A 12,499-nucleotide genomic window follows, 5' to 3' on the forward strand; every position below is an offset into this window, starting at 1 on the left:
CCTGAAAATTTCATGAAAATCCGTCCATAACTTTTGCAGTTATCTTGCTAACAACCAACCAACCAACCAACCAACCAACCAACCACACAAACAAACATGCAAACAAACACCCACGCATGCAAACACACAAAGCAAAGTGATCACAATACCTCCTGGTGGAGGTAACAATGTTACCATAGCCCCACCTCTCCCTTAACTCCCCCCTTGCTGCCCTAACCCCACCCACAAAAGCAATAATCAGCTGGGTTTTGTTTGTTTGTTTTTTTCCTAAATTGTGTTTGTTTTATGTGTGCCATGCCTTCTTCTCTTTCTTTGGCACATTTCTGTGGCATCATTATAGTGCCACTTACAGGCCTGGCAGATATACTACAGATGAACATAGGCTAAACCAGAACATGATGCTGTTAGATAGTTCCCATTTCCATGTGGACAAGGCCTCAGTCTTCTGTAGAGAGCTACAGGAGGAAGAATTTTTCAATTTCTGGCATTTTCCTATCTGACTTTGGCTCCTGCAGCTCTAAATATGACTAATTTGTTTAATCAGGGTAATGCGAAAAGTTTTAAAGAAGCAATTTCACATTTTGCTGTGTATTATTACAAAAATATTTCATGAAATTCCCAGCAGAGGACTTTAAATTAAGAATTAATCTTTGGAATTGAAATCGGATATTCAGTGGAAAATCCAGAAACTGAATTAGATTTAGAAATTACAGCAAGTCATGTTGAACAAACACCAAATGAATTTCACTAAATTATATAGATTTGCCCTTTTTCATTAAACATTTTCAGTTTGAGTGCAAGCACAGCATGTGTTTAGAAGGAACTTTAGAAAGTGGCTGCAGAATTTAAAAAAAAAAAAAAAAAAAAAGAGAAAACTATCTGTTTTGGCATGTAAGTGCTGTTCCCAATTCATGTGTGTCAAATTACCATCTGTAAGTAAATGGGGAAGAATTGCACTGACAGACGTTGTAGCAGTGAATGGGACTCATTTATTGCTACACAGGCGTACAGTACATTATGCAAATCGAAACCTATGAAGAAGGTGAAATCAGGGAAGAGACAAAAACACTGACAGATGAGAAGAATGATTCTCAGTGACATCAGTATGCCACTAAATCGTATTACAGAGAGATCGGAATATAAGCATATATATATATATATATATATATATATATATATATATATATATATATATATATATATATATATATGTATGTGGATGGGTCCTCCACTTTCATTTTTCTCTTCTTTTTCCATTGTGGTTCATCCTCCTGCCCTCTATATTCGCTCTCCCATACCGGTCTTGGCCTTTCTGTTCCCCTTCTCTCCATTCTTCGCAATGCTTTTGCCGCTCTCTTTCTTCTTCTCACTTGCTGCCATCCAATCATACAGTATTTTCTTGAGGCTTTTGACACTGTGAAGTTATTGTGTGCAAAAGATGATTCTCATCTCAACTCACTCTGCTGAGCTCTCATGCAAACTACTAAACCCCCACGGTGATACTGCTAAACTTACCGGCACTAATAGCTTATGACACACTATCACATGAGTTTTAACAGACCAAGATATGGTTATTCCTTTTTCAGAGGGAGGTGATTTTCTCTAGATTAGCTGCGCAAAGAGATGTTTGTGTTCTGATTGTGTTGAACTTTGATGTAACAAAGACAAACAACCCGCTCTGTAAAATCCCTTTGTCACTTCAGTTGTTTGTAAAAGTGTAGGAGAAAAAAGTGCTCCAACTATAGGCTGAGTCACTGTAGTGGATAAAGCTTGTGAACAAGGGCCAAATGGGGCTTGTCTCATAGGACTCCCTGGCCTCTACCTCTTTCCTGTCGACACATATCAAGTCACACCTTGCCCGGAGCAGAGGCTGAACCCTGACTGATCCCTTTCACTTCTTTCAGTCTCTCTGTTTTCTCACAACATTTCCTAGCCTGTCTCTTCTTCTGTGTCACTCTATTTCATTAACGCTGCCTGTTGTTTTCTGTCTCATTCAATCAATTTTTATGCGGCTGTTTATGTTACATCAATTGGATGCACAGAGCCAACATTAGCACTGTGCTGTTAGGTTTATTAGAACATTTTAATAATAAAAATCAACAGTCTAGCCAACACTTGCACTGAATGTTTAAATTAAAGCTGTCTGAAAAAAAGCCCAAAAAACAAAGAAAAACAATAAGAAGTAAGTTCACATATAAAAAGACACTCAGTCATATGCTACGTGACCAATTTAGCATGGTGATGAGTTGAATATAAAAGAGCCTAAGACTAAGTCAATGTATTTGTGTTAAATGTTTATTTCAGGGGCTGGCAAAACAAAATGGTGCAAAAATTGCACATGAATGTTAACATTCCTCATGCACTCAATGGAATACTAAAGCTTATTCTGCTGGATGTAGCATTTAAGTAACCATTTAAGTCTTTCTACTGATTAAAAATAGTTGGAGTAAAAGCTGAAACAAGACAAGTTTCAAACTATATGACATCTGCCTGTGTCACAGTTGAACCAATCTGCCAACGCCTCTCTGAGGACACCACAGATGCAGCAGGAGAATGATGATTTGCAGTGTCTAATTTTCTCTTCCTCTGTTATTGATCTTAATTTTCATTGTCTCTCTATCAGTCTCTAAAGTCTCAGAAGTAACAGCCGTAGACAATGACACATAGGACTTAAACCACGTGTCCCTACCACTAAATAAGTTAGCTGTGTATTCAAATGAAAAGGTCAAACGTATTTCAATTGATTTTCTTTGTGACTTTGCAAGTAATTTCATTATTCAGTCAGCCTCTGTGTTTGCCTATCTTTCTCAAACACACATTTACTTTCTCTCTCTTGATAACTCTCCTATTTATCTTGCATTGCTTGTGAAGCTAATGGCGATAAACAACTAAATGTATAAATGGACCCATTACCTCTAATATTTTAATCAAATATAAAACATTTTAATGATTTCCAGGGCAAAACATACACTCTTCTCATTGTAAAAGGTCAAATAGAGAAACTGATTAAATCGAGCCAGTATGTACCCAATCTATTTTGTTGATTTTATTCAAATAGCAGTGTAAGCAAAAGTAAGACTGTATATGCAGGCTGCTTCTAATAAAGCCACAATGAAATTGCAATACCCTTGCCATATCTTCCTATTTATATGAATAAATAGAAAGTTAAAACCATTCAAAACTGACTGATGAGCGTCTTTGTGAAAAAGCTCCAATTATCCTGTAATCCGCCGCCGAGCGCCAGTCAGACCATCACAGTATGTTGAGCTTTGCCGCCGGCGTTCCTTGTCACTCTAACAACGCTCAGAAAACCCAGAGAGCCTGCAGAAGCCCCTTGCTCGAGACTGAGGGTAGAAAGGTTGCTATAGAAACCACAGAAGCCGGCATAAAGCCAAGATAACCAGAGATAGAAGAGACAAAGAGCACTGACGTCATACGTACATATCATATCAGCACGTGTTCTGTGCGTTAATCAAGAGGATGTTAAATGGACATATAAAGACATATGCACAGAGAGAAGCACACAAAATTTGAAAGGTCTTAATATGTCAGCTTAACAAGCGATATCTAGCCTTTCGATTCGGTAATGCTGCCAGTCAGCAAACCTCTCATTACCAGCTTTTCAAAGCTTGATGCAAGTGTTTGATCTGAGCATCTCCTCTCTCCCTCTCTTCCTCTGTATATCTCAGTCCACTGCGTTTACATGTTTATTTCCCTTACTCAGAACTAGAATAACCAAAAATCCATTCATTTTTTATTTATCCTTCTCATATCTATTTGTATGTTGTCTGTCACAATCCGCCTTTGGATCAATGTTTTTTCTGATCTACTAACCTGATGCAATTGCTTTATTTATTCACCCCCCTAACATACATTTACCTCAGTTCAGTGAATTTTCCTTACAATTCTAGTGTTGAATATTTAATATGTACAATAAATACGTAACAAAAGGCTGCCTGAAGTAAAAGAAAAAACGCACACTCGCCATGTATTCACACTAACCTTGTAAAACTAGAGATAAATACACATGGTTTCAGTAAAAACGTGTCTTCACTGCACTCATGGCAAGGTTTGTAGTTTACATCAAGTCCATCTACGTTTTATGTCGGTGACTATTGTTGTTCACTACTTGGATTTAATAATTTAGAGCATGGGGAGTAATGATAAATGATGCAGTATTCTAATAAGTCCCTGCTGGGCTGACATGATGTAACCATCATAATATCATACTTCTAAAAAGAGGACTACAACTACACACTGGTGTTAATTCTAATTAATGTAACTGTCTACAGGCTCTTGAATCAAGGATTACATTACTTGAACACTAATGCTTGATTTTCAGGTGAGCACAGTGACAGGAACAGACCACAGAAGAATTGCTACAACAGAATGCAATTAGACATAAAAAGGGCTTCAGGAGTACACATTTTATGAGCAAAGAGCAGACGTCTCATAATGTAACAGCGCACATGTCCAATTTCAGGTGAGTCGAATGAGTTATGAATACGAGTGATCCATGAAGCCGTTTCTTAGCACAGCTGGACACAGCATGATGCTCATCTAACAGGAAACCTCAAGCAGTACTCACCGATGAGCTCCTTGTTCCTGATGTCCAGGGCCATATTTCGAAGAGCTGTGGCCACGGCACACACCACCTTATCGTTGTCTATCCGCAGTAACTCCACCAGGATGGGAAGGCCCTTCTCTTTACGGACCGCAGCACGAATATAGACCGACCACTGACAGGGAAAGCAGATGAAAATAGTTGAACAGCCTTAACATTAGAGTCCGGAGCTGCTTTATTATACATTCAAGATCCAAACTCTTACACTAGAAAACCAAACAAATAGCAACTAAATTACAATTCAGTTCCTCATTTGTGGTTTCACTGTTTTTCATAAGGTGACTGTATGAGCTATCTGACAATTTGACTGTTAAGATCTACTTTCCTTGTATTGTTCATTATTCCTAATAGGACAGATTTATTTCCCATGGGAGGTTTTCTGCTTCAGCAGTTCATAGCAAATATGAGTCATGGCATGGTACCAGCACAAACCTTTTAACTTAATAGTGACACTAAGCTAATTTGGATGTTTTAATAAAAACACAGTTGGTCAGACTGGTCATACCAGTCTACTTGTTTTGTGTTATTCCAGACTATTTGTTTTTGTTTTGTTTTTTTTTTTGTCTGAGAGTGTGAATACTACAGAGGTGCCAGGAAAAAGGGAAATGCAACATACAAAGCACAGTGGGCGAGGCTGAGTGGAAGATATCCAGGGGCAATATGAAGGAGGCTGAGGCATTACACTGCCTCACAAGTGATATACTGTAAGAGGGAGAATTATATGAAGCGCAGAGTAGAGTTTTGAGCTTGGAGACGATTCTATCCTCTCAATAACTATCAAGGTACATTTCAATGGGCCTCTCGATCCTGAACAACTCAATCGATGGCATCTCGTGAAGACCAAGCATTTAGGAGTGAATACTGTTAAAGGAAATCGGACGCATTCCTTGTATAACATTTTGCATGAAAAGTTTAAATTTCCAGAACATGTAAGGTTAAAACGCAGAATTGTTTTAATTAGACACCAAAATGGGCAAACTATGGTTCATATTATCATTGCAGGAAATAATTTATCCTTGGAGGGAAATGATCATATGTCCTGGCCAAAAGCTTAGCAGGCACAGTGTAGAGTGTGCCAACAGTACGCCAACACATCCTCTTCTGAGACTGTTAGCAGCACTGTACTCAAAGCCAGGGGAGGGATCTTGCTCAAACGAGACACAACAAAGCGCACACGCACATGCAGTATGACCCAAAAATAGAAAAAGTACTTTCCTGAAGACCACCTGCCCCCCCACAATGCCTTCTTTGCCCTTCTTTTCCTGTAGCCTTCTATTCCATTTCTGTCTTGCTCTGTCTCCTCTATTTCTCAACTAACAGAAAAACTCACAGAGCTAAGACACACACACACACACACACGCACGCACACACGCACACACTTCTATCTAACTCCCTAAATGGAAATCTTTCATAGCTTTAGACTGTGCATCTTTCTGACCACATAAACATTTAACATCCCCAGACAGTCTCTACATAATCAACGATGTCCAATGTAGTTTTATGAATTCAAGGTCATACCCAGTGTAAACCCTCACACTTTCTGCCTTTCACCTTCATATCCAGGCTCCTTACGGCTAACACTGCCCTCTCCAGAATGACTGCATGACTCATACATTATTACCATCTAGCTGTTTCCATCCGTCAGCTGCTGGTGAACCACAGCTATGCTCCCCAGTGTGTTGGAGCTTGGGGCCTTTACATTATTACAGTAATTGTGTTGCTACTGAACAATACTGTATAGTATAGAACACAGAAAAACATAGAACTGCTCTAAAATATTTGAACGTCAGCAAGATGATGGAGTGAGCAAACTGAAGATAATACCAACTCATTGTGTTATACCCAACTGATAAGTGAAGGGTGTTTTTTTGGCATCAGACTGTGAGAGTTTCTAAACAAGCTGAGTCATTACAAACAGTAATTAGCCACATGTACATATACCTGTGCTTTCACACACACGCACCTTTTTTTACACATCTACAGCGAGAAGAGACTGTTTTATGTTTGGTTTATCAGCAAAAATGTGTGACCGTGCATTCACTGCACAGCTGGTTAAAGGCTTCTCACAACAATGAACGCACAGTTATTATCACTTTTTGATGCTCTGCACAAAGAGAAACACAGTTTATACATTGTCTTTTCACCCTTCTGTTCATGGAATCTATGCTTAACAGAAATGTGAAGAAACTTTAATTAAATAAATATGAAGGCAAAGAGTTTTCAGTGCATTAAAAATTAAATAACATGCTGGAGGTGCTGGTGTGAATCACTACTACATATTTTCGGAAGACTGGAAAAATTTTGGGGTTGCAAATCCCACTGACACTCGTAACACAATATCTGAGTGACCTGCTGGAAGAAATAACAGGAAACAATTAGATGCCTTAGGACAATAATCACTTACAGTGGCAAAAATAGCAATTACTGACGTAGTGGGTAAATGGCCTGAAATAATTAAAGCTATGTTGTTTATATGCTGACAGTTGTAATTGTTAAATATACAGCTGTTTGTGTTGTTGCCTAGAAATGAAATTTAAAAATAAAAAAGAAGGTGAAGAGGTTTACAGATGTACTATTACCTTCCAACTGCCTGCGGCCAGGTTTTGCAGAGCTCCAGCTGCTCCCTCCAAGGTGTCGGGATTTGAGCATTCAGACAGCAGGGTGAGGTAGGGCTTGACGATAGTGGGGTGCCACAGCATCTGAACCCCTTTTGGGGGCTCAGCTGTGTCTGGAAAGGGACCTACGCCATCCCACTGCAGGAGAAGACACAGGCATAGTTTAACGTGACCTTGCAACAGTGGGTATCTATTAACACTTTTCCATGCTTCCCATATGCACAATATTTTATCTTGCACGTTTCTGCTTTACTTTTAGTTCCTTTACCAGTCATGTATCAGATTCGATGTATTTAAATGACCTGTGCATATTTATCTGTAGTGACTCATCCCACATATGACTTGGTCCGACCCGATCATTGACGACAGGAATACACGTGCCAGAGTATTCTCTATAATTATGTCAGGATAACTGCAAGTGTCTGAAAGAAAACCACATTTCCACACAGTTCATCCTGACCTATTATGAGTCACAGAGCCTTGGAGACATATTGAGTAAATCACTCCCTGTCCCCCTCACTGTGTTATGTAGAGAAAGGTGGTGGTGGTAGTGGAGTTGGGGAGAGGTGAGGGAAGAGCAAAAGCTAGTAAGAAAAAAAAAAGAGCATTTGAACATTGAACAATTCACACTCCCTCTTGCTTTGAGCAATACACCTAAAGCTCTACAACTCTCTTGCTCTTCACCTCCACGCTCCTTATCTCCTCCACTAAAATGAAGTCTCTTGATGTCTGAACCCCTTTGTTGAGTGACATGCCCACACCTCTTTCAGGAAGGCATGAATCCACAACTATCTCTTTCCCTCTCTATTTCTTTTTTTTTTTTTGGCTCCTTTTCTCTTCTGTTTGTCATTTATATCTTGTCCCGCTTTTCTCTCCTGTTGATCCTTTCTGTCTTCATCTCCCCTAATTTATCCCCCTCTCTTTTTTGCTTGCCTCACTCACTCCCTATTTACCCTTTCCTCCCTGTTTTTTATTCTATTTCCATCCCTTTCTCTCCAGTTCTCAGTTTTTCCTCTCCCTATCGACCTTCTTGGTTTCGCTCTGCTGCTTTCCTCCTTCCCGTTGTCTCACGTTAAACTAGGCTAGAGTGTGTCTTTAGAGAGGTGTTGTGGAGTGTGAGTTAAGTGTGTAGTACTGTTTGTGTATGCCCTTGTGTGTGTTTTTGTGTATACATAGATTTTCTGATCATGAAATGAAAGGTTTTTACAGTCTGAAGTATGTAGAGGCGCAACAACAAGAGACCTCAACTCATTCACAGTAGAGTACATTCTATTGCCTTGAGGAAACATAAATATGAATGTATAATGGTGATTTCCATTTGATAAATATCTAAAGCTAAAGTAAATAATACATATAAATTATCATATGCATTCAAGTCAGTAGAAAAATCTGTTTTATTTCAAATTTCATGGCATCATAAAAATATAATGTTTATATCTGATTATTTATATCATGCACAAGAATTCGTCAATAATCCGTTTGCTTATAATTTCACAATTCTTCACCAAATAATTCCATGACTGAACTGATTATGTGATGAATTTGCTGCAGAGAATGTCCACAAACTAAATAATATAGCCACATTAAACTGTCTAGTCAGGTACCAGAATATTAAAACTGCTGTCCATTGGCTAGTGAGAGTGCAAATGGTTCTATAATCGGCACTGTAGTTAAAGACAGAATATCCCAGTAGCAGCATAAAATACTTGGCAAGTGAATATCAAAGCAAATGCGTGTTTGTGTGCTCCAGTAGTCCATTAAGACTGCTTAGGTCCAGTTCAGGCTCCCATGCTGCTCCTTGGCCTTGCTATCTGAACCTTTAATAAATGATTAAGCTGACTACATTACAATCTAACTGACTGTATCTTCCCACTCCCTCTGTCTTTTCATCTGTCTCTCCCTTCTCACTTTTTTTTTTTTTTTTTTAAATTCTTTTCCTCACACTTTTTCTCTAACTCAGTGTCTCAACTATGCATCTTTGTCACCAAACACACACAAACACTTAACCCAAGTGGTAAGTATATTTAGTTTTGGGCCACATTTTCTACTGTTGTGCTCCAGAAAGCTTTGGATTCATATTTGCCAACACTGAAAAAATTATTAAGAATTTATGCCTTCTGGGCTCTGACAATCAGTTCATTCAATGTTGTTTTACTTTGTGAAAGCACTGGGATAATGCTTAGGGGAGAGGTCTACCTTTTAACCACAGCCTGAAAGGGCATAATAAAGCTGACAGTGGGATGGGTCAAGGGAAAAAATGATGACTTTGAAGCTTTTAAGTTAGGCCTGAAAAGTTTCATTTATACAAAGAGTGTTCAAGACGAAAGGAAAAATGGCCAAGGCATTATAAAAGAACCCAATTCCTTTTTACTCATCTTGCAGAATGCACTAGAGTAAATATTTTTTTTCCCTTTTGTCCATTGATTATCATCCCTGTTGAAGGTAATGCTGCTTTCAACACTAAGGTTGGAATTATGCTTCATCTTTAAAGCAGCCTTTTACTTTTTACGTACTCATAAATCTATGGTGAGGTAACAAATTTGAAAAATACAGGGTGGGGAAGCAAAATTTACAATGAACATTTAGTTGTTTTTTCTCAGCAGGCACTATGTCAATTGTTTTGAAACCAAACATATATTGATGTCATAATCATACCTAACACTATTATCCATACCTTTTCAGAAACTTTTGCCCATATGAGTAATCAGGAAAGCAAACGTCAAAGAGTGTGTGATTTGCTGAATGCACTCGTCACACCAAAGGAGATTTCAAAAATAGCTGGAGTGTCCATAAAGACTGTTTATAATGTAACAAAGAGAATGACTATGAGCAAAACTATTACGAGAAAGTCTGGAAGTGGAGGAAGCAACAAAAAACGTACCAAAGCTTTTATTAAAGCTCTCAAATCCAAAATCCTAAAGGATCCAACCAAATCCATGAGAAAAATGGCAATTGAACTTGAGGTAGACAACAAGACCGTTAGAAATGCAGTAAAATATGATTTGAAGATTTAAATTCTCATGACTTTCAATAAACTAATTGGTCATACACTGTCTTTCAATCCCTGCTTCAAAATATTGTAAATTTTGCTTCCCCACCCTGTACTTAGATTATATAGAGTACATACAAGAATTCAAAGAGTCTGATGACAATGTGAACAATCAATGGCCTTCATATCTTTTTACCAGAATCAAACCCTGCTGATATTTCACAATGACTTTCAGACAGAATATCGTGAGAACATCATTCTTTTGTAAGTCCACCAGAGATTTTGTGTCAACTATTACTGAACCTATTCTGACAGCTCACAATGGGCAGTCAAATGTTTCCCACCTGCTCGGCTCCCTTCTTTTTCTTCTTCTTTTTGCCCCAGCAGCCAGAGCTCTCTCCATCACGCCCATTGGCATCGCAGAGCAGGCCGTCCAGCTCCTCCAACCCCCCCTGTTGGCCATGGGAAGTCTCAGCAGCCAAACGGTACGATAAGTTCCTCAGGATGCAAACGCAGTTCTCTACAGTCTGGGGAGACGGAGAGTCAAGGAAAGATGAGAGATTAAGTGGCATCAGAAAGAAGGGTGGGGAGGAAGGGAGGGAGATGAAAAACGAAGAGGTATAAATGAATAAAGTGCGGAAGTTCAAGCAGGAGATTTGTGTTTGATGCTTGGGTATTTAATGAAATGCTTTGCTTGAAAACACAGCAAACTCAAAGTCAAATCATGCTAATAAAAACCACCCACTCTCACACATTTATACTATCGGCCTTCCACCCACACCCACAAGCCATACAGACAGAGACAGTGAGAGACACACAGAAAGACAAGGAGAGAGGAGGCAAAGAGGAAAGATAATCTCACAGGTAACACACTTCTGTATTTAGTTAGCTCTGACTTTGAAATGAGATTAGAAAAAAGTCAGGTAAATGAAGAAAAATGACAGAGAGCAATATCTTGTATCACACCCCATTAAACAACCAGTTTAGAGGCTCAGCCGCCGGGCAAGGAACGTGCGAGTCTGCATGTGTGTGATGACAGCAAACAGATTTTTACAGTTCATGTCGTCTATGTTTAGGTGTGTACTTTCACTAGCAGTGTGTGTCTTCGTGTGGGGGTGTGTGCTTAGTATCATTGAGAAAGGGGAGTCAACAAGTCAACAGAGTGGAAATTAACAAAGACAAATCATCAATCTTCTCACTGTCTGACCGTTGGTTTACACAAAAACAACTAAGGAGTGTAATTGAACAGCCCTAAGAGATGCAACAAACAAAACAATGTCTCACTCCACTGAGCCGCAGTCATGTCTGAAATTCTATTCAGAACCTATTACAGAACGATGTAGAAAAAGTTACGTTTTATTTATAATTTACCATGGCATTTCACATTTCGATCTGTTATTTCGCATTTAATCAGAGTTCCTTTGAGCTGCGTGGTTTATGAGGGAAAAAAAAAAAAAGGTATGTGACACTTTTGCAGATAGAGGCCACAGGTCGCAGGTCACTCACAAAACAGAAGTGAAATATCTGCGTTAAATTGGTTGTGTATTTAAATGGAGCTTTTTGAGCCTGGCACCGTCATTTTAAATAATTGGATGAGCTAATTGATTTTTGGCTGTGAGCTGTGTGAGAGTACATGCTGTGAAACCCACTCACAGTGAACGTCTAAACCACATTTATGCAATTCAAAGCATAATAGTAGTACTGATCTGTAGGTTGTGTATAATGGGATAGTATGTTTTTTCTTGAGCAGCTGATGGTGAAGGGAATTTTTAATTAGCGCTTTAACAGAAACAGTACTGATGTATACTAATTTAATATTACTGCAAATACCTCAAACTGTGTTTTTAATATAGACAATACAGACAGGACATTCTGTTCCTGTGTGAGCAGACTAATATTACAAAATGAATACTCCTAAATTAAAGAGGACATAATGTACTCCCTTTGAACAAGTTAATCTGAGACTCCTGTGTCTTCACAAGGTGTATTTTAAATTCCAGCTCAATATATTCCCCATGTCTGCATACCTCTGTGACTGCCGACACAGCTCTCCTGGTGGTGCAATCAACATCATAAGAAAGTCAGACTCCATCACTACATTTAAATCCAAACTCAAAACCCATCTGTTCAAACTGGCATATTCACTGGACAATGCACACCACACTTGCTTTTAGATTGATGTTTTCTTTTAATTATCTCTGATGTTGTTATTTTATGCTTTTTTTGTCTGAAAGGTGACCTTGGGTGACTTGAAAGGCACCACCAAATAAA

The 12,499-nt window shown here is 38.7% G+C and overlaps 1 protein-coding gene across 1 annotated transcript in view; it reads right to left on the reverse strand.

The window, feature by feature from the left end:
- Positions 1 to 12,499, reverse strand: part of ctnnd2a (catenin (cadherin-associated protein), delta 2a) — a 327,752-nt gene that overhangs the window by 34,618 nt on the left and 280,635 nt on the right. Inside the window, exons 17-19 of the mRNA XM_030123463.1 lie at positions 10,573 to 10,755; positions 7,204 to 7,377; positions 4,589 to 4,739 (exon numbers count right to left, since the gene is read on the reverse strand). Coding sequence (XP_029979323.1) covers positions 4,589 to 4,739; positions 7,204 to 7,377; positions 10,573 to 10,755 — 508 coding nt within the window. The remainder of the gene's footprint in view (positions 1 to 4,588; positions 4,740 to 7,203; positions 7,378 to 10,572; positions 10,756 to 12,499) is intronic.

This window comes from Sphaeramia orbicularis, chromosome 20, assembly GCF_902148855.1.
Source record: "Sphaeramia orbicularis chromosome 20, fSphaOr1.1, whole genome shotgun sequence".
NCBI lineage: Eukaryota > Metazoa > Chordata > Actinopteri > Kurtiformes > Apogonidae > Sphaeramia > Sphaeramia orbicularis.